General features: G+C 42.8%; 1 protein-coding gene across 3 annotated transcripts in view; it reads right to left on the bottom strand.

Moving 5' to 3' along the window:
- Positions 1-23257, bottom strand: part of EFL1 (elongation factor like GTPase 1) — a 144030-nt gene that overhangs the window by 97642 nt on the left and 23131 nt on the right. For 2 of the 3 annotated variants that reach the window (XM_002721464.6, XM_089309516.1), the window contains 6 exons: positions 19521-19654; positions 17791-17928; positions 13179-13393; positions 4028-4151; positions 1365-1441; positions 189-325 (listed from right to left, as the gene is read on the bottom strand). In XM_002721464.6, coding sequence (XP_002721510.3) covers positions 189-325; positions 1365-1441; positions 4028-4151; positions 13179-13393; positions 17791-17928; positions 19521-19654 — 825 coding nt within the window. The remainder of the gene's footprint in view (positions 1-188; positions 326-1364; positions 1442-4027; positions 4152-13178; positions 13394-17790; positions 17929-19520; positions 19655-23257) is intronic. The other variant, XM_089309515.1, reaches the window with a different exon arrangement.

Below are 23257 nucleotides of genomic sequence, written 5' to 3'. Positions count from 1 at the left end.
ACCGATGCTGGTACAATACGTTTTGAAGTAGTGAAGATCGTTTCATGGTAGAATAGTGAATCAGCATAGAACATTTACCTTGAATGGGAATGTTTTTTCTCGAAGGTGTTTCCCGGTGGTCAACAACATGGTTTTCTTTCTTGTTTCAGCAAAACTGCTTCACTAAAAGCCATTAAGATAAAGGATACCAAGGACAGCCTGAGATATGGGGAGCCACTGACTGCAGATGGCATTGATCTGAACTTTAGGGTCTGAATGCCGCGCCTCCCGTGCTCCAATTTTTAATCCTAAAGAAGTCACTATTTTATCAATTTTTTCTTTGTCTCTATAGTAAATACAAGATTGGAGGGGAAAAAAGGCATACACAGACATGAATGAACAGTGGGGAAAAAGAACATTGACACGTTTTTCCCTAATATATTACTTTCTCCCCCCAAATGCTGAAAATGATTGAAGGGGACTCCTCAACTTGTCCTCCTACACTTTGGAAGGAGCCCTTCTTCAACACTTCCCATGAGCTCCATTCAACAACCTCTTTAAACAAGCTATGCCGACTGGGGTAGTAATGTTAACACGTCATTCTTCTACCTCTGGAGTAACATAGAAGGTAAATGTACCAAAGCAAACTTCCTTTCCTGTGTGTATGAGGCAAAATATTTCCCAAGAGCCCCATTTATGATCCTAGATATCAAACATCGTTTCTACTACAATTGCTACTTTTTAAGACTGAGTTGCTAGGGGCCAGTGCTGTGGCGGAGTGGGTAAAGGGGCTGTCTGCAGAGCCGGCATCCCATATGGGTGCCAGTTAAAGTCCTGGCAGATCCTCTTCCAATCCAGCTCTCTGCTATGGCCTGGGAAAGCAGTAGAAGATGGCCCAAATCCTTGGGCCCCTGCACCCCCATGGGAGATCCCCGAGGACGTTCCATGCTCCTGGCTTCGGATTGGCCCAGCTCTGGCCATTGTGGCCAATTGGGGAGTGAACCAGTGGATGGAAGACCTACTCTCTCTCTCTCTCTTTCTCGCTCTCTCTCTCTACATAACTCTGACTTTCAAATAAATAAATAAATCTTTGAAAAAGAAAAAACAAAAACTGAGCTGGTGAAAACAAAGGCCCAACGTCTCTTTCCATCCTTCTACCTCTTTATCTCGGCACTCTACAACAAGTATCGCCACCCTGGCCCTCCTCCACCCCTTTCCTTGAGCTACATATACACCTTTAAATTCCACCCAAGCTCTGTAATCCGCTCATCTCAAAAGGCTCTGCTCCTTCCTCGGTCTGTCTCAGACTCTAGGTGCGCCTCCTCAACCTGGAAAGTGAGGCCAATTACACTGCCCAGAGGTAAGCAACTGCACAACAGCCTTACTTTTTCAAGACAGCATCATACAAGCTCCATATATTTTCCAGGATCAACTGTACGAATAAAGGTTTCTTCCCTTTGGCCTGTACAAAAGATACATGGGCTTAAGTTTCTGAACATGTAACAGGAATTTGCATATTCATTCCTGACATACTTCAGTATCACATCTCATTTCGACTCAGAAATACTTATTCAGCCATAAAGAAGATGAAAGCGGTTCTAAGAATGCTTTAAATAGCTGATACTCTCCAATCAGTTATCTACCAGTCCCTTCCCTAGGGAATAAGGGACTTTAAAAACAACAGACCCTACAGTAGAGAGTTCACCAATTAGCATGAAGAAAATCTCTACTTAGTGTATGATTAATCTTATGAGTATAAAAATTAACTGAAAATTGATCTCTGTAAAAAAAATACGAATGGGAAAGGAAGAGTCAGGAGGAAAAAAGGTGGGAGTATTGGTAGGAGGGAGGTGGAGAGCATCATGTGCCTAAATCTTTGTATGTTAAATGCATGAAGTTATATTCCTTAAACAAAAGAAAAAAGAAAAAAATAGGCCCCTGGAAGGGAGAGTACCTGTGGCTTCCCACCACTACCATCAAAAAAAATACCCATGGGGCCAGCGCTGTGACATAGTGGGTAAAGCTGCTGCCTGTGGTACCAGCATCTCATTTGGGTGCCTGTTTGAGTGCCGGCTGCTCCACTTCTGATCCCGCTCCCCGCTATGGCTGGGGAAAGCAGTGGAAGATGGCCCAAGTCCTTGGGCCCTTGCACCCGCATGAGAGACCCAAAAGAAGCTCCTGGCTCCGGATTGGCACAGCTCCGGCAGTTGCAGCCATCTGGGGCATGAACCAGCAGATGGAAGACCTCTCCCTCTCTGCCTCTGCCTCTCTGTAACTCTGTCTTCAAATAAATAAATGTATATTAAATAAATAAATAAATAATAAATACCTACAACTACCCAGCCTAGGGTAGTTGCGCTCTGCACATGCAGGCTTTGCTCATGAACTGTGGTCTAAAGTATGCTAAAGGCAATATAAAATGTTGTTAAACATATGAAAAATGTCACAAGGACAGGGAAGTTTAAAAAACAAAACCAAAAAACAGGCTGACACAATGGGTTAATGAACTGCTTATGACACTGGCATCTCATATTGGAATGCTGGTTCGACTCACACCTACTCTGCTTCTGATCCAGCTGTCTGCTAATGTGCCTGGAAAGCAGCAGAGGAAGCCCCAAGCACTTGGGTCCCTACCATCCTCGTGGGAGACCTGGATGGAATTCCTAGCTCTTGGCTTCAGCCTGGCCCAGCCCCAGTCATTGTAGCCATTTGGGGAGTGAACAAATGAACGAAAGATCTGTCTCTCCTTCCCTGTCACTTTGCCTTTCAAATAAACAAAATACATCTTTAAAAACAAACCACTATTTCTCCTACCAGATTAACAGCAAGAGTGACTGGAAGTCCCTGCTCTCACATTTACATGAGATGGAAGATAAATCGACACCTCCTCTCTGAAGGGCTACTGGTAACAGTAACAGGAAATCAAAAGTCGTTGTCTTTCAATGCCCAGATTAGCAATGTTATCATGATGACATAAAAACTTCCGTGCACAGATATCAACCCTAACTCTACTTACAATATGAAAACACTTGAAAGACAAACTATATCTGATCTTAGAAGAATTACGTTAATGATGGCACCGGCACCCTCACAAAATTAAACGATATTAGGATGCTGACGGTGTGACAGGAACTGTTCACAGAAGCTGGCTTGGGTTACTCCACGTAATGACAGTAACTGCCTAGGAGATGATTCAAAAAGAGTTCACTCTCAAGCCACGCTCTTTCCTACGTAAATATGCCCACTTCCTTTTAAATACACTGTTTAGAAAAAGCTTCTAATGGCAGAGGAAGACATTCATGATATGCCATTAAGCAAAAAGGCAGCTACATTATCTAAATAGTATGATCCAAATTGAAGGATGAATATACCAACTCAAAAAGAATGAAAGAAATTAAAACCCTATCACTAACAGGGTTGGTCTCTGACTTTTTTCTTTCTTATGGCTTTATATGTGTGAGTACCTTCCAGAAGGAACACATGATTTTAAATGAGAACAGAAAATCCTGAATTTTGCTTTGAAAAAAAAATAATAAAGCTTCAAGGTGAGCAGCCCTCAAGGCTGCATGTCTCAGCAGTCCTACATCTCCTCCACCTAGAGAGGACGGGGTCGCAGGGAGCACCCACTGCTCTCAACCAGCACTGCAAAGTGAAACAGCACGCAGGCAGACCAGGCCTCCATAGCAGCTGGAAGTGCAGCACAGACTATACGGAGCTCTCTACAAAAGACAGTCCTTTAAGGTAAAGGAGACAACGCATGTGATGCAAAATATCCACCTTCAAGTGCCCAGGAGCTGAGATTTTTTTTGTTCTCTAAAAAGAAAAACGCAGTTCTTCATTAATTTAAGAAGCCTAACAACTCTCTATATGAACAACACCTGGATATAAGGTTTGCAAGCCTTTCCCATTTACAGACACTAAAAAAGAAACCCTCTTGAATTCACCCACGTGAAGTAAAACTGAATTACATTTATGACAGGTGTTTTAATAACAGCTTTCACAGGGTAAGAATGTGACCAAAAACCAAAAGGAACACACGCCACTTTACCTGATCCACCTTCATAATCTTCTTAGCCTTCATGTTTATATAATAATTTCCCCACAAGGTTTTCAAAAGAACCTCCTTTTTGATGCCAATTTTTTGACTGTATATTTTGGCAAAGTGCTCGATTCTGGAAGGAAACCAGTCATGGTAAGTATGAGTTATAGCTAATACTTAGAATGTTTCTGAAACAGGTCCTGTTCAAAGTTCTCAACAGGCATTACTAAAACTAATCACTTCAACTATCCCACAAATTTTCCTATTTTACAGAAAAAGACACTGAAGTCAAAGACATTATACAAACAGTGAAAGTGTGATTCTCACCCATGCTATCTGGCTCCAAAGCCCATGATCTTGGCCAACACAGTCTACAATGATCTGACTCTAGAAGTCATGCAATAGTTGTCTTTTTTAAGTATATACAACAAGATAAAATATCACCATCACACCAGAAGCCCAAGCTAATACAACGACACAAGAAGGAAACGGTATGCTGATTAGGAAGGAAGGAATAAATATTTCCGTTCACATAGGACATGATCATTTATGTAGAAAATCCAAAAGAATCAACAAAATTACTATCAGAACAAATAAGCAATATTATAGGAAGGTTAGATACAAAGTAAATATACAAATGTCAACCACTTTTCTACATACTAAATGATCAAATGGAATTTTAAATTAAAAACAGTATCATTTACAGTGATAATTCCCAAAATGAAATACTGAGGTAGAAAAAGAACAAAATATGTATAATGTGGGGAGCAACTGGGAGCAACTCGGACTAGACTGTTACTGGAATTAAGACTTATTCTATACATCTGCTCTCCCACAATATGGTGCTGGGAGAGGAGGAAACAGCTTCTGCACAGCTGCCTCCAGTTCAACCAATAAACAGCAGGACCTGCTCCTGATTGGAGGAGAGCAGCGTACTCGGCGTGTGGGTAGCAGAGTTGGGATTGGTGGAAGAGGACTATAAAGGAGGAGAGAGACAACATGCACCAGGAATATCTATCTGAAGGAACATCTGAGCAGCCCCCGAGAGAGCCAGCCGGCGGTGTGCCGCTCCCCCGCGGAAGTGGGGAATGTGGCAGGGGGAACCGCCCTTCCACGGAGGTGGAAGGGTCGGTAGCCAACCCGGGAAGAACCAGCAGCAAACCCGGGGAGGGCCGAGCAGACAAAAGAACAGCGCAGGGTTTAGTGTCGCTCCTCCGTGAAGAGGGGGAGCAACAGTATAAGATCTATCTAATAAAAGAAATCAGAGGAACTAAACAGATATTCCATGTTCACAGGTAAGAAAGACTTCATAGTGTAGAGATAGCAGTTCTTCTCAAGTAGATCTACAGAGTCAATGCAATCCCAATCAAAATCTCAAACTTATTTTGTGGATATAAACAAACTGACTTTAAAGTGTATAAAGAGAGGCAAAAAATCCACAAGAGCCCAGTGAATATCAAAAGAATAGAACTGGAAGGACTAACGATACCCATCTTCAAGATTTACTATATAGCTGATGACGAAGACCATGTGGTAGTGGTGAACAAAAAGACAAACAGACTGATCAAACAGAACAGAGAGCTCAAGAACAGATCCATATAAGCACAGTCAACCGACCTTTGACAAAGGGGTAAAGACAATATAATGCAGCAAAGACAGTTTTTCAACAGTACAGGAATAACTAAACACCCACCTATAAAAATGTCTAGACGTTGATCATACACAAAAATTAACTGAAAATGGATCACAGACTCAAATGTGAAACACAGAACTATAAAACCCCTTGAAAATAATTCAGGAAAAAAATTCTAGGTGGCCCTGGGTATGGTGATGACTTTTTACACAGAATACCAAAGGCACAATCCATGAAAGAAAAAATAAGCTGGACTTCTTTAAATTAAAAATTTCTGCTATATGAGGCACTGTCAAGAGAATGAAAGATGAGCCACAGACTGGGAGAAAAATTTATTGCAAAACACACAAGAATCGTTATCCAGAACATACAAAAATTCTTAAAATCCAACAAGAAAACAAATTAACAAAGAATTTACAAATAGGCCAAAGATTTAACAGTCACCTCAATAAAGAAGACATACAGATGGGAAATAGCAAATGTCATCAGGGAAACACAGACTCAAACAGTAGTGAGCTATTCTGCACACTAACAGAATGGCTGAAATCTAGAACAGACAACACCCACTAGCAAGGATGTGGAGCCACAGGAACTCTCACTCACTGTTGGTGGGAATGCAAAACGGTACAGCTACTCTGGAAAACAGTTTTTCAACTGTTCATAAAATTCAACATCCCCTTGCCATAAATCCAGCAATCATGGTCTTTGGTATTTACCAAAAAGACTTGAGTTGAAAACGTATGTCCACACAAACACTGCATATGGATGTTATTAGTAGTTTGATGCCTAAGTGCCAGAACTGGAAAGAAGCCAGGGTGTCCTTCAAGTGGGCAAATGAATGAAGTGTAATACATCCAGACAACGGACTGTTACTCAGCACTAATAATAACAAATGAGCTATCACAAGCCATGAGAAGTCATGGAGAAAACACAGATATATATTACAAAGTGAAAAAAGTCAATCTCAACAGGTACATATTGTTGACTCCTACCATAGGTATTTTGGAAAAGCCAAAACTAGGGACACAGTAAAATGACCAGTGGTTGCCAGGGGTTAGGAGGGTGGGAGGAATGAAGAGACGGAGTGCAGAAGATTTTGAGGGCAGTGAAACTACTCAGTGTGGCACTGTAATTATTGGTGGGTTCACAACATTATGCATGTGTGCCGACCCACAGAATGTACAACAGTAAGAGTGCAATCTTTGGGTGGTAACTGTCAGTGCTAGTTCACCAATTGCAATGACTGTACAACACTGGGGAGGGATAATGACAATGGTGGAATCTATGTATGTGTGGGGGTAGGTGAAATTTCTGTACCTTCCTCTCAATTTTCCTATGAAAACAAGTGTTTGTGTGTTTTCTATACATATTTTTAATTGCTGCCATTTTCCTGACTACAGAAGGAACACAAACAGTACGCTGCAGCCAATTCTTGCGAAGACCCAGTGGTCAGAAACAGCTGACTTAAGCTATGATAGGGGAAGCCTGGTAGGAACATGAGGCTATAGGAGTTGACGTCATTAACTACAGTGGGAATCAGAAATGTGAAGATCAAAAGCAGACACTACAGAAAACAAACACCCAGGGACACCTGTCACAGAGGGACAGAGTAACACCCAGTCAAAAATCAAAATCCAAATGACACAGTTACAGGCTATTGATATCCAGAGGCTGCTGTTAAGGATCCATCACTTTTGGGGGCTGGCGCCGTGGCTCACTTGGCTAATCCTCCGCCTGTGGCACCGGCATCCCATTTGGGCACTGGGTTCTAGTCCCGGTTGCTCCTCTTCCAGTCCAGCTCTCTGCTGTGGCCTGGGGGAGCAATGGAAGATGGTCCAAGTGCTTGGGCCCCTGTATCCAAAGGGAGAAGCACCTGGCTCCTGGCTTCAGATTGGCACAGCATCGTCCATAGCAGCCATTTGGGGAGTGAACCAACGGAGGGAGGACCTTTCTCTCCGTGTCTCTCTCTCACTGTCTGTAACTCTACCTCTCAAAAAAAAAAAAAAAAAAAAAAAAAAAACCATCACTTTCTAAGCAATCTGCTATTGTAAACTTCATTTCCCATTTAATCCAATAGTTCTTCATTTAGCAGAGATTTAGTTTTTAATCTTTTCTTTTTAAATTTTCCAAAATCTTAGTTTCCATGACATTTGTATTATTTACGTATATATGGTTTTCTTCCCATCTTGAAGGAGAGAATCCTCTCTCCACAAATCTTCACCCCACTTCACAGGCCTTGAGACTTCTGCAGTTTTCCCAACAGATGAGCACAGAAAGGAGAACTCCTGATTTCTCTAGTTTACCAGCTCCTCCTCAAGTGAAGAGAAGATCAAGATCCTATCCCCTGGGCAGAGCTCCTAAGCTTCAAGAAGGAAACAGGCTCTGTCTTGCTGCCTACTGCAAGGAGCAGTAACGAAGCATCCTCCCTGGTTCCCTGTGGCTCCGCGATGCAGAGCAGAGCCCAGGACCTCTTCAGATACAATCAGGAGGCCTGCTTTCTGGACCTTTTTATGACACCCAATTTTGCCAGGAAGGCTGCAGTCCTCTATGCAGATCTGCAGATCTAACCGAGGATTATGAGCAGGTCCAAGGGCTAGACGTGGAGGCAGGTGACAGGGGGCAACCTCTGGCCTGTGTTTCGAAGTCCTTTCTCCACCTTTAGCTTCCCAGGCTGCCGTGATGGTGAGGAGTGACACAAGAAGGCTGAGCCACTGCCCTCCATATTGGCAACTTGGCTCTGTACCCAGGCAGGCAAAACTACGAAGATAATGATGGACTGACTAGTACATCAAACTTTCACCATCTTCTTATCTTATCCTTCACTCACACTCAAATTTTGTCTCAATTTATAATATTCGTACGGCTTCAGTTTTTGTCTACTTAATCTTTTAACAGTTTGCCAGTGACACCTATGTTAAAATATCCCCCAAACCATGTGCCTATAGGTTCAACTTACAATTCTACTTTTGTCCTGTATTCTTTGTTATGACAGCTGACAGTTAATCACTTCTGAAATGTATAATTATTCATATGAAATTGATCCTTATACCATAATTCATTTGCCATCACTTCTATTTTCCCATTAATACTGCCAAATCTACTTTATTTTTGAATGACATATCTGACCCAAAGCCTCTGTTCATTATGCTTTATAGTTTTTTTATGTAAAAACTTCTGGATTTATATCTCTCTGACAAAGTTTCCTTAAGTACTCTACCTCCTTTGTGGGGGACGGCATAATTTATTATCTGCCACAACTGTTTGGATCAGTTGGATTCTCAGTGTGGTTTCTGGTCCTGTTTTTAGGAATTTTAACACAAGGTTGATTTGTGTTATTCAAACTGTGTCACGTGTTCTTTTATCTTTTACAACATGTCAGATAAATATCTTGCTTTTAAATCTACAAGGGGAAAACTTAAAGATTTCATAAATACTCTAAAACCTCCAGCAAAATCATAAATTACAGTAAGGCTTGTGCCCACGTGCTTAAGTCACTGTTCGCGAAGCCTTCTCGTCTACCATTCACATCCTTTTATTCCTTTGTCCATCACTGGTAAGCTATAAGCACTGACAGTTTATAGCAGAACTTCTCTATTCCTGAAGTCTGCGTCTCTTCCTCTGCAGAGTACCTTCCAGCAAGACCATCAGGAGAGACTTGGACATTCCAAGACTTCACTGGGCTCTCCATCTGCTAACCTGAATGACAACGTGGTCAAACAGGAAATAACTGAGGCACATGCGTTCTGTCCACCGAGCTGCCCAGTGCCTTAATGCTAACTGCAGACTCCAAGGCACTGATGCATGCAGAGAAAACTACTAGGAAAGGTTTTCCACTGGCTCTTCTTCCCTGTGCCTGCTGTCTAGGGTCGGGACCCAAGTCCCATGCATTTAAAGCATGAACCTAGATTCCAGTGGTGTGTCAGAGTCGATTCTCTGGTATTAACATCTACTAACAGGGCAGACATCCATCCAGCCTCGAGTCACTCTTCGACTCCCGTCCCACTGTAGGAGAGCCCGTGGCTCTGTCTGTCAAATTCGGGGATGCACTTATTTTCCACTTTTCATGACACATGCAGCTGCCAACTTCGCCTATCACTGTCCCTCCCCCCCAATATCAGCTTATCACTGCTGAAAACAGGCTCTGGCTCACCTCTAAATCTCACCTTGTCTAACGTGGGGAAAGTGATCTAAAAGCACGCACAGTTCTAAGGGGGCACAGTTAGCCTTCTGTCCATTTCTTCTCCTTCAGTAATAAACTTTGCATGTTGTGAGACTTAGAGTAAAATTAGTATAGAACAATAATCATGTCAGGAAAGCATGAGAAGAAAAGAACAAGCCTCCCCCCTTGTGGCTTACTGGCAGAATGCTCACAGTAGGAAATCAATGGCTCTCACTCTGCTGCATGACTGAATGAATCACCTCATTTTTTTTTTTTTTTTTTTAAACTGGAAGAGATTCTTAGGGATCATCTTCCAATACTGCAACCTTTCAGATGAGGAAGCTGAGACTGGGAAAGTGGTAACGGGAAACCAGCAGCCACAAATGGCAAGTGCAAAGGCTCAGCAAGTTCACAGCTTCTATTTCTATCACATCTCCATTATCTGAACTTGTCTGCTCAGTACGACCTTTCAGGTACTAAGTACACCAAGGCTTCCATAATTTACCGCAAACATGGAAAATTATATGACATTATACTGCCCAAGGCAATATCTGTTCAAAAACAAAAAAATTAACTTTTTTTAAAAAATAAAAAGCACAAGCTTTGGAGTCAAGCAAGCTTTTTAACCTTAGTTCTGCCACTTAGTACGTGAGTATGCTAAACAAGTTGCTCAATGTTTTTGAGTCTTATATAATAAATATTAATATTTATTTCAAACCACTATTACAATAATTTAATGAAAGCAGCAGCTACTTGGCATAGTAGCAAAGACACTGCTTGGAAGCCCGGCATCCCAGTTCAGAGTGCCAGCCAGCTCCAGTCCCAATTCTAGCTTCCTGCTAACGTGTGCCCTGGGAGGCAGCAGGTGATAGCTCAAGTGGGAAACCCAGGTGGAGTTCCTGGCTCCCAGCTTTATCCTGACCCAGTCTTGGCTGTTGTGGGCATTTAGGGAGTGAATCAGCAGACAGGAAATCTGTCTCTTTTTCTGCTTTTCAAACAAATAAAACTTAAACAAAATGCAGTCTAAGTACATTCCATGGTGTTCACACAATGTCAAAATCATGTTAACGCACCTCTCAGTATGTATCTTAAAGTCACACATGGTGGTGGGCATTGTAGATTACTGGGATAAGCCACCTCTAGGATGCCTGCATCACAAATGGGAGTTCCTGGTTCGAATCGTGGCTACTCCATTTCTAATCCAGCTACCTGGATGGAGTGTCAGACTCTTGACTTCAACGTGACCCAGTGCTGACTACCGTGGGCCTTTGGGGAATGAAAGAGCAGATGGAAGACCTCTCTCTCTCTCTCTCTCTCTCTCTCTGATCTGCCTTTCAAGTAGGTGAAAAAAATAAGTAAATATTAACAAAAAATACAATGTAATAATTTAAATAAAGTGACTAACTCAAAACCTAGTATATGTACATCCTCAATAAGGTTAGCTGCTTTCCATACTAATGTCTCCCAGGGTTGGTATAAAAGTCGAGATAAACGTATATTTGAGTATCTCAAGAAGATACACAAGGCACTTCCAGAAAATGCAGGGAGCTAAGAGACAGGGTGGGAGAATTCCTGTGGTCCAAACACTTTTGTACATTTTGAATGTATTCAAAGAATAAAGTTTAAAAACATCAACTGTATAGAATGGCTTGATTTTCAAAAACCAATGTAATCTGCCACATTAACAAGCTAAAGAAGAAAAACCACATGATTATATTAATCAACACAGGAAAGGCACACAACAAAATCTGACATTCACTCATAATAATGACTCAGAAAAATGGGAATATTTTAGGACTTCCTCAACTTGATAAAGAACATTTAAAAACAGCTGACAGCTCACATTACTTCTGATGGTGAAAGATTAAATGTTTTCCCTCTATGATCAGAAACAAGGCAAGGGTGTCTACCATAACCACTCTTATTCAAATAGTGCTGGAAGTTTTAGCCAATGCATTGAGGTAAAACAGCAGACACCTCAGAAAAGAAGAAATAAAACAGTTCCTATTTGCAGATGACATGATTATCTTATAGCAAATCCTAAGGAATTCACAAAAAAACTGCTAGGACTAAAAAGCAAATTCAGCAAAGTCACAGATTTAAGAGCTAAACATAAATCAATATTATTTCCACATACCAGGAATGAATATGTGGGCACAAAAATTGAATATATATCATTTCTAACTGCTCAAAAGATGAAAAATGATGTGTGAATCTATCACAACATGTACTAGATGTATATGCCAAAACCTACAAAATGATAATGAAAGAAATAAAATAGCTAAACAAATTAATGGAGAGACATTGGACTCAACACAGAAAACATGCCAATTCTCCCCAAACTAACACACAGGCTTATACAATTCCACCAAAGTCCTAGCAAGATGTTTTGCAGAAGGTTATAGAAAATTTATGTGGAAAGACATAGGCCCTTGAAAAGCTTTTTTTTTTTAAAGCAATTTTTTAAAAAGTAAAATAATGGGGGTTGAAACAATCTGCCCTATTTTAAGACATATTTATGACAACAGTAATTAAGACAAACTGGTACTACTGGAAAGACAGACAGACAGACCAGTGGAACAGAAAGACACTCAGAAACATACCCATGCAAATGTGCTTTTAACAAAGGCACAAAAGTAACTCAGTGCAAGAGCGGTAGGCTTTTCAACAAATGCTTAGACATCCAGAGGCAGAAACCATGAACCTTGACCCAAGTCTCATAGTTTACATGGTAATTACTGCGAAATAAAGCAGTCTTAAAGGAAAAAGAGTAAGAAAATCTTCAGGATCCAGTGGAAGGCAAAGAGCTCTCAACTTGACTCTAAAAGCAAGGTAAATTCATACTAAGAAGTACTACTAAGCAATAAAGAGAAACCAACTATTAATAGGCACAACTTTCTTAAGTTTCTACAGAACTATACTGAACGGAAAAAAGCCAGTTCCCAAAAGCTAACATACTGTTGGGTTCCATTTCTACAATATGGTTTTGATTCCATTTCAGTAACATTCTTGAACTAACAGATTTTAGAGACGGAGAGAACAGGTAAAGGGCTGTCAGGGATCCAGGAGGGCTTACGGGTAGGAAACACACAGATGGCAGCTGTGGAAGGGCAACACGAGGGGCCCTTGTGGTGGTGCGACTGCTCTCCAGCTCCATTCTATCAATGTCGATGTCCTGGTTGTGATGCTGCACTACAGTGTTACAAGAAGTTACCACAGGGACAGTCCAAAGATACTGGGTACACAGTACAAGAGAACTCTGTATAATTTCTTACAAGTGTAGGTGAATCTACAATTATCTGAGAATAAAGCTTAACTGAAAATCAGTTATAAGTAAAATCCACAAGGAGATTTACACTCCGACTTACCCAAAGCCCCACCCATCTATTGCGCTGGTAAACACCACATTTCCCTGTTCTGGAGAGAAGTAAAGGTGAGAGTCATCCGTGTCCTCCAAGCCAGCGCTCCAGTCATACACCTGCTCGCCTTGCTCAGAGTTCCGATTCACCTGGGATTCAGTCTCTCTCTCTGCTCTTTCTTCTAGGACTTTAGAAGTAAAAAGAGTTCCTGTGAGTGCATTAATCTAGGAGAGATGGTGAAATGGCAGAGGGTCATTCAGATGCGTGGCACGCTCACTGTCTAACCTTTCTGAGAACGACAAGCGTCAGTCACAGTTTGGGTTTACATTAAGCACACATGGATGGAGGTGACATTTACAGTCAATGAATAACTTACACATCATTAACCTATTCTTTAAAAATACAGCAAAACTGAATCACAATCTTCTCTCCTTATCTACAGGGGATCCACTCCAAGATCCCAGTGGATGCTTGAAACTTCCCACAGGACCAAACCCAATGTATGCAAACCAGCCTACCACAAAGTTTAATTTACCAATTAGACACAGTAGGAGATTAACAACAGTAACTGATAATAAAATAGAAAAACTGCAACAATGCACCATAATAAAACTGACAGCTCTACTACTCATGTTCTTTGGGGTTATTATCAATTAAAACAAGGGTTACTTGGACATACACACACCACAGCAGTACTCTGATATCTGAGACAGCTACTAAGTGACTGACAAGCAGGTATTTAGGTATGTTGGACAAAAACTGACTCACGTACTAAACAGGATGGAGTGGGACAGCATGAGACCTTGCCACTCTACTCAGAATGGCATGCAACTAAAATCTTACTGCTTCTGGAATTTCCCATTTAGTACTTTCAGTATTTTAGATTTCCTGGAATTTGGACAACCGATCATGGCTAGGAGGGGGCTACTATGTAAGACTTTTGAAAGGTTGTCTGTGTGATGACGATGACATGATTGGTTTTATGTAAACACAGTTGAGTTACTCCCTTGTTTTTCAGTTCTGGAGCCTGTAATCTAGGAACTCACTGTTTCTAAACCCTCATAAGTCTAGTTTGTAACTGCTGTCAACTCCTCCACCCATTTCTTACATCAACTGTTAAACAAGTGTTTAACAAGTGTCTCTGGAGCAGACATTGTGGCACATATGGTGAAGTACCACATCCCTTCACAGAGTGCCTGACATCAAGTCCCACCTTCACTTCTGATCCAGCTCCTGCTAATACACACCCCAGGAAGCAGCAGAAAAATGGCTCAAGAATTAGAGTCCCTGCAACCCCTTGTGGGAGACTCAGATGGAATTTCAGGCTCCTGGCTTCAACGAGGTCCAACCAGGGCTGTTCCAGGATTTTGGGGACATGAACCAGTGGATGGTGCTCTCTTTTTCTGTCACCCTTTCAAATAAATAAAAATAAATAAAACTTTAAAAATAAAACATCCACCACTCTCTGCAGGTTCCACTCCTGACTCATAAATTCCAAATAATTTCACTCCCAAATCAGTAATCTTATTTCCTACTTCAGAGAAAAAATGAAAACCTACTACTCAATTCCTGCAAGTTCCTGACACTCCAACTCATAAGCCCATTTATATCAGCAAATACCTTCTCCTGGCACTGCGGGGCAGAAGCATTTCATCTGTCCCCATTCTGACTATTTTAATGGGAATACTAGATCCAGAGGTCATTCTAATAGATTTCTTTATTAAAAAGAAATAAAGAGAAGAGATTTCATATACTTCATATATATAGTTTTAAGAATATAATGATACAATCTACCCCTTCTCCTCCTGCATTTCTTAATTTTGGAATAACACATTTTCAATGTACTTTATAATCACAAACTTAATCTGCCATTAAATAAAGAATTCAACAAGTAGAAAGCAGAAAGACCACTGCTCCTTAGCAGTACAGACAAGGGCGATAAACAATAATCAAGTCTAAAGATAGCAATTTCACTCATATACATTATTTTTTGTACTGTATATATTAGCTACAACAAATCAGAGAATATATATGATACTCGTCTTTTGGGAATTGGCTTATTTCATAATGGTCTCCAACTACATCCATTTTGTTGCAAAAGACAGGATTTCATTCTATGTTATAGTATTTTCATTCTATTTTATAGTATCCCATCATGTACATGTACCACATTTTCTTTATCCAGTTGTTAGCTGATGGACATCAGTCTTGATTCCATATCTCAGTTATTGTAAATTGAGCTGCTATAAACATGGTGGTACAGCTAAGTCTTTCATAGGTTAATTTCATATTCTGAGTAGATTCCCAAGAGTGGGATGACTGGGTCATATGGTAGATCAACTTTCAGATTTTTTGAGGAAATTTCATACTGTTCCATAATGGTTGTACTACTTTATATTCCCACCAACAGTGTATTAGTGTTAACTTTTTTTCCATATCCTCACCAGCATTTTATTTTTTTTTTTTTACTTTTGGATGACAGCCATTCTAACCAGGGTGAAATGAAACCTCACTGTGGTTTTCATTTGCATTTCCCTGATGGCTAGTGATCCTGGCATTTATTTTTTCATGTGCCTGTTGGCCATTACAACTGACTGTTCACGTATTTAGCTCATTTTTTAAATGGATTGTTTGCTTCTTATCGCTGAGTTTCTTGAACTCCTTATATATTGTGAATATTAATCCTTTATCAGATGTATAGTTTGCAAACATTTTCTCCTATTCTGTTGGTTGCTCCCTTCACTTTGTTATTTCCTTTGCTGTAGAGAAGCTTCTTAGCTTGATGTAATCCCATTTGTCTATTTTTACTTTTACTAACTGTGCTTTTGGGGTTTTATCGAAGAAGTCCTTGCCTATTCCAATGTCTTGTAGTGTTTCTCTTGTTTTCCTCTAGTAATTTGATGGTTTCAGGTCTTAGGTATAGATCCTTCATCCATTTTTGTATAGGGCATGGGGGTAGGCATCTTGTTTCATAAGGTCACTGTTTTTTACTGCTCAAACATCATCCCCTACCCCCTCCTTTAGCAAATAAATATTTTTAAGTTGTTGTCATCAAATGGTTTTCCACATTCTTTTTTTTTTTTTTTTTTTTTTTATTTTTTTTTTTTATTTTTTGACAGGCAGAGTGGACAGTGAGAGAGAGAGAGACAGAGAGAAAGGTCTTCCTTTTTGCCGTTGGTTCACCCTCCAATGGCCGCCGCGGCCGGCGCGCTGCGGCCGGCGCACCGCGCTGATCCGATGGCAGGAGCCAGGAGCCAGGTGCTTTTCCTGGTCTCCCATGGGGTGCAGGGCCCAAGCACCTGGGCCATCCTCCACTGCACTCCCTGGCCACAGCAGAGGGCTGGCCTGGAAGAGGGGCAACCGGGACAGAATCCGGAGCCCCGACCGGGACTAGAACCCGGTGTGCCGGCGCCGCTAGGCGGAGGATTAGCCTAGTGAGCCGCGGCGCCGGCCCTTTTTTTTTTTTGACAGGCAGAGTGGATAGTGAGAGAGAGAGACAGAGACAAAGGTCTTCCTTTGCCGTTGGTTCACCCTCCAATGGCCGCTGCGGGTGGCGCGCTGCGGCCGGCGCACCGCGCTGATCCGATGGCAGGAGCCAGGAGCCAGGTGCTTTTCCTGGTCTCCCATGGGGTGCAGGGCCCAAGCACCTGGGCCATCCTCCACTGCACTCCCTGGCCACAGCAGAGAGCTGGCCTGGAAGAGGGGCAACCGGGACAGCATCTGGCGCCCCGACCGGGACTAGAACCCGGTGTGCCGGCGCCGCTAGGCGGAGGATTAGCCTAGTGAGCCGCGGCGCCGGCGGTTTTCCACATTCTTGAAGAAGAAATTTCAAACTCTCATGTTTGGAATACAAGATCCACCAAAATCTAAGTTCTGTATTCCTCTATCTCATCTCTTTTCATGCTCAATAGGGTCTAGATCTTCAGCTATAACAAACAATTTGCAGTTCCTTGAATGAAACATTGTGTCCTATCTTTCCTTGCCTGACTCACTTCTCTTTTGAATGCACTTCCCTTAATTCCACATCTAGCAAATATTTACCTTTCTTCCACCTCACGGCTTCCTGCCTCTCTTCGCTTCTGACCCAGACTGGGTGAAGTGGCCCTCATCAATGCTCCCAAGTCACACCTTAGACTTATCTCATTGTTCTCCAAACACTTCTTTTTTAACCACACAGTGGGCTCTTTGACAACAGGGACTCAGACCAGGCCATCTTTCTGTGCACAGCCCCTACACAGTGACTATTCAGTGACTCGTCTATTAAACACACATGTGCGTAAATATCTGCTGAATAAGTGAGTGAATGCATTGGGCAAGATTTCCTCTGAAGACAAGTAACAGGGTAACCAGAGTCTCTCCTAATACTGCTTCACTGTGGAACCAAACTTCAGAGTTCTCAACGAGCGAGATCACTGCATACTGAAGGCTGCTTCCAGAAGACGGAGGGGGCTCCTGAGAGCATGCCTGCTCTGTTGCCTCTCTTGTGGCGTGAAAGCTCCAACACGGATCTGAAGTGCAAAAGTGCTGAGCAGTGACCTTTCCGCAGCCATGTCTCATACTCCACTCAGTGACTACCCTACAAGTCGTCTGAGCACCAGTTAAACAGCGAAGAACAGAATACCTGCTCCAAAATATTCTTTAGGTGAGAATAGGCCTCCAGTGGGGTGAACTTCAGCTCCACTATCAAGCGATCTATCTTATTAATCACCAAAACAGGACGGATGTTTTCAAGCCAGGCTTGTCGCAGAACTGCCTGGGTCTGATAAAAACAGAACGAAAAATGCTAAACTTATTATTTGAAATAATTAGAGTACATTTGCAAACGCTGATTAATAACCAAACACAGTACTTCTTATACTCCTTCATAACTCAGACAATGCATTCACGAGGCAGTCACAAAATGCATATATATGAGACCCAGGGTTTTTTCATATTATGTAATGTCCACGTATGTTCTGAAAGACCTCTGTACACATGAATTTCACTTCTTTTTGCACCAAAATAAACTCATGTTTTAATTCCATTTTCACATACACATACAAAACACATTTAGTTAAATAACTGTAAAACAAACACTCATGCTACTAGCATACAGGTCAAAAAGCAAACAGGACGCAGAAAACCCATGTGGACCTCCCTCATCACTGATCACAACCTCATCTCTTAGAGGATTTTGCTCCAGGCAGAAACCTCAGACTATGGCCATGCTCTCACACTGGGTGCCTATGCCTTCCAGGTGTCAGAATAGTCACAGTGCCTCTTCTTGGATTACATTTCTTCCACCTGAGTAATTTATTTGTTATTTTTAAAAAGACATTAATACAATCATGTATATATTAAGGTAAGGAATAGAATATAAAGATGACATTTTATTTTTTTATTTTATTTTATTTATTTGACAGGTAGAGTTATAGACAGTGAGAGAGAGACAGAGAGAAAGGTCTTTCTTCTGTTGGTTCACTCCCCAAATGGCCGCCATGGCCGGTGCTGCACCGATCCGAAGCCAGGAGCCAGGTGCTTCCTCCTGGTCTCCCATGCAGGTGCAGGGGCCCAAGCACCTGGGCCATCCTCCACTGCCTTCCTGGGCCACAGCAGAGAGCTGGACTGGAAGAGGAGCAACCAGGACTAGAACCCAGCGCCCATATGGGATGCCGGTGCCACAGGCAGAGGATTAACCAAGTGAGCCATGGCTCTGGCCCAAAGATGACATTTTAAAAGATGTTAAGTTTTGACCCAGCTCTCTGCTATGGCCTTGGAAAGCAGTGGAAGATGGCCCAAGTGCTTGGGCCTCTGTACCTACATGGGAAACCGGGAGGAAGCTTCTGGTTCCTGGCTTCAGATTGGCCCAGCCCTGGCTGTTGCAGCCATTTGGGGAGTGAACCAGCAGATGGAAGACTTCGCTCTTTCTCTTCCTCTCTGTAAATCTGCCTTTCAAATCAATCAATACATCTTTTAAAAAAAAAAAAAAAAAGATATGCTTAAAAAAATTAAACAAGATGAACTTGGAGAAGCACTCAGCTCCATCTCCACCAGGCCTATCGGAGTATGTTCCCTCAGGCCTCAGGGCGAGCTCTCTGCCTTTGGTAGCACCAGATGACAGTGGATCCTCTCCCAAGTCAACATTTTTCCCATTTCGGCTAAATCCAAATGAAGGTTATCACGCACTTGAATCCGAAAACCTCTACCACGACAGGCATCGTGTCTAGGATCCCTTCGGATCCTAGGTGATCTAACTCGACCGCAGCCTGGAACGGGGCTGATGGTGAAACATAAGAACAGATTTCCAGCAGTCAGGGAAATGCCCCGGTGGACATGAAGACCCGCGGTCAGTTCTCCCTCAGCCGCCGTTACCTGTGGACAGACTCCCTCCACGGCATCCACCACGATGATGCACCCGTCACAGATGCGCACGGCTGTCGACACCTCCGAGGAGAAGTCCACGTGTCCGGGAGAGTCTATCAGATTAATCAGGTACTCACCCTCACCTGAAACAAAATGTGAAAACTTGTGCAAAGTGCGCAGTACTGTTCCTCAGACATTCTCGAATACGAAAGCTCCCCAGAAAAGACTAAACATGACGGAGGCAAAAGCTCAACCAACAGCTGCCATTCCAACTTTTCCCGCTGATGAGACGGCGGATGTCAAACAGCATCTGTACAAAATGCTGGAAGCCTATTATTCTAAGTTATTACCAATCACTAAGGCCTTGGCATGAGTCAGGCACTGCACTAAATATTCTTGAAACACTAACCACAGGTTATTAAATCCTTACAATATCCCTATGAGACAAATGTCACTAATCTCATTTTCAGATTAGGAAACTGACACTGAAAGAAACCAGTGTCTAAGGGCTAAGAGTGAAAGCTGTTTCAAGGGCCCCAAGATGCCAAAGAGACAAAGCAGCCGGCCAAGTTCTTCCCTAGAACTTCTCATGGAGCAACGCGTGGATCAACTCCATCAAAACTTAGACCCAATTCTACAAAAACATTAGGAGCAGCTGCTATATGCTTTCCTATCTATTACTTCCTTTAATATTCACAACAAAAAACATCTATGCGGTTTATAGCAGGTGAACCAATCATCCGGACCTGTCCAGCGTCAGCACAAACATTTCTATATCCCATCTCCCAAGCAGACCAGAACAACTGGTCACCCTTAACAGAGTTTTACCATTAAAACAGAATTTAGGAGGCTGGCGCTGTGGTGAAGAGGGTAAAGCCACGGGCATCCCATATGGGTGCCAGTTTGATTCCCGCTTGCTCCACTTCCGATACAGCTCCCTGCTAATGCACCTAGGAAAGCAGTGCAGGATGGCCCAAGTGCTTGGGTCCCTGTATCCACATGGGAGTCCTGGAAGAAGCTCCTGGTTCCTGGCTTCAGCCTGGCCCAGCCCTGGCTGTTGCAGCCATTTGGGGAGAGAACCAGTGGATGGAAGATTTAAGATTTCCTTCTCTCTCTGCCTCTGCCTCTCCCTCTCTATAACTCTTTCAAATGAATAACTATTCTTAAAAAATAAAAAGAATTTAGTAAATCATGTAGAAAGTGTCATACTACAGAATCCTATGTCTATTCCTAAGTTTGATATAATTTTCTTTTAGAAAGCTCAAATTATATACTACTCTACTTTTGCTGCTCTCCTTAACCTTTGTGTATCAACTTTAATGTTCTTAAGAATTACTACAGGCCGGCACCGCGGCTCACTAGGCTAATCCTCCGCCTAGCGGCGCCGGCACACCGGGTTCTAGTCCCGGTTGGGGAGCCGGATTCTGTCCCGGTTGCCCCTCTTCCAGGCCAGCCCTCTGCTGTGGCCAGGGAGTGCAGTGGAGGATGGCCCAGGTGCTTGGGCCCTGCACCCCATGGGAGACCAGGAAAAGCACCTGGCTCCTGGCTCCTGCCATCGGATCAGCGCGGTGCGCCGGCCGCAGCGCGCCACCCGCAGCGGCCATTGGAGGGTGAACCAACGGCAAAGGAAGACCTTTCTCTCTGTCTCTCTCTCTCACTGTCCACTCTGCCTGTCAAAAAAAAAAAAAAAAAAAAAGAAAGAAAGAAAGAATTACTACAAGGGCTGAATGTTACCATTTATGGCCATGTAAAGAATTCTTCCCCAATGTAATTTTTTTAAAGATTTATTTATTTTACTTGAAAGTCACAGTTACACAGAGTGAGAAGGAGAGGCAGAGAGAGAGAGAGAGAAAGTCTTCCATCTGCTGGTTCACTGCCCAAATGGCTGCAAGAGCTGGAGCAGTGCTGATCTGAAGCCAGGAGCCAAGAGCTTTCCCCAGGTCTCACATGTGGGTGCAGGGGCCCAAGAACTTGGGCCATCCTCCACTGTTTTCCCATGCCACAGCAGAGAGCTGGATCAGAAGTGGAGCAGCCGGGTCTTGAACCAGCAGCCATGTGGGATGCTGGCACCGCAGGCGATGGCTTTACCCATTATGCCACAGCACCAGCCCCCTCCTCAATGTAATTGTAATGATTGCATTGTGCTTTAGGTGATATGGATGATTATAAAACAACACAACATAAAATGGTAAAAATACATTTTCAAACACCTCTAACTCCAAAGATCATAGCTTTAAGCACTAAAAGCAGAAGAAAAGTAAATTCACACCATGTGCCAAAATTCTACTAGAGGTGAATTTCTGAAACACAGAGTTAAGGAGTGTGAACTGTATGAGGATCAGGGGAACTCTGGCTCTCTCTCTGCACCCACAGCAAAGACTAACCAGCGAAGGACCTCGGACATCTCCAAAGAAAGTCAAAGAACCGACGCTCTGGAGCAATGACCCACTGTGCCTTCACTAAGCCTTGTGAGTGTCATATCTCACGGCACCAGTTCTCCCAGTCACTTGTTGGGTAAGCACCACAGTCGCAACCAAGTAAGCCAGAGAAACATGAGCAAGTCTGGTATGGTCCACAGTCCTATCACCTAAGGCCAAAGTGGTGAGATTCTTGAAATCACTCACCATTTTCTTAGCCTAACCCTTCTTTTCACAGATAAAAGTGCTTTAGGGCCCCAAGTCACAAAGCAGCGAGCCAGAAACTCACCCAGGTCTAGCTAATGACCTGATTCACTTCTTGAGCCTTGAACTCCTTTATACTTGGCAGATGGGGAAACTACACTTGCTTGCTCATTTGGCTGAACACTGACTTTAGCGTGGGAGAGTCATAAGCAGGAATCTGTCTTTTGCGATACCACCTGTACCTGACCAGAATTTTCAGAGACTGGGTCTCCTCTCAGGTCTTCACAGATTCTGAAAATGCACACATACAGAAATCTTGGGCTTTCTAGACAACATTGCTCATATGTTTGATTGGGGTCATGGACTTTTTAGAGAATACTCGGGCAAAAAAAAATACAGCTCTGATCTATATCACCCTAATTATGCATACAATTCGAGATCGTTCAAAATTCATGCATGGATGACATGTTCCGGTCTAGAAGGGAAGAGAAAGTTCGGGATACACCAAGTGTTCGACCTGCAAATCTACAGCCTGACAAATAAGCATGTGATCAATTTAAGAAAATACAGGCTGGCCTGGGGCTCACCACACACAAACCTACCAAAGGTCCAGGAGGCCCTGTGATGAAAGAGTCTGTCCAACTGTGAAATGTTCTTAATGGCAAGCAACAGCGAGTGCCCCCGGCCCACAGCTGACAACGGCAGAGTTCAGCTCCGAGCCAGGCCTCCAGCTCCTCCACTGACGCCTTTTTCATCTCAAACTCTTCCAAGTCTCTTCAGGCTAAATTCCAAAGGTGGGGTAAACGTAGGTCCACATCCACAAGAGAAAACAAGGTACATAAGCACAGCTCTTCCACTGCAACTAATGTGGCTAATGCCACATTATGCTTTTTATTTTTTAAAGATTTATTTATTCGAAAGGCAGAGTTACAGAAAGAGAGGGAGAGACAGAGACAGAGAGATTGTCTGTCTGCTAATTCACTCCCCAACAGCCGCAATGGCAGGGGCTGGGCCAGGCCAAAGACAGGAACCAGGAGCTTCTTCCAGTACTCCCATGTGGGCCATCTTGCACTGCTTTCCTGGGCACATTAGCAGGGAGCTGGATCAGAAGTGGAGCAGGGGCCG

Source organism: Oryctolagus cuniculus, chromosome 12 (assembly GCF_051225735.1).
Source record: "Oryctolagus cuniculus isolate XC-2025 breed Fujian yellow rabbit chromosome 12, ASM5122573v1, whole genome shotgun sequence".
Classification (NCBI taxonomy): domain Eukaryota; kingdom Metazoa; phylum Chordata; class Mammalia; order Lagomorpha; family Leporidae; genus Oryctolagus; species Oryctolagus cuniculus.
This window is presented reverse-complemented; position numbering and strand designations above follow the sequence as displayed.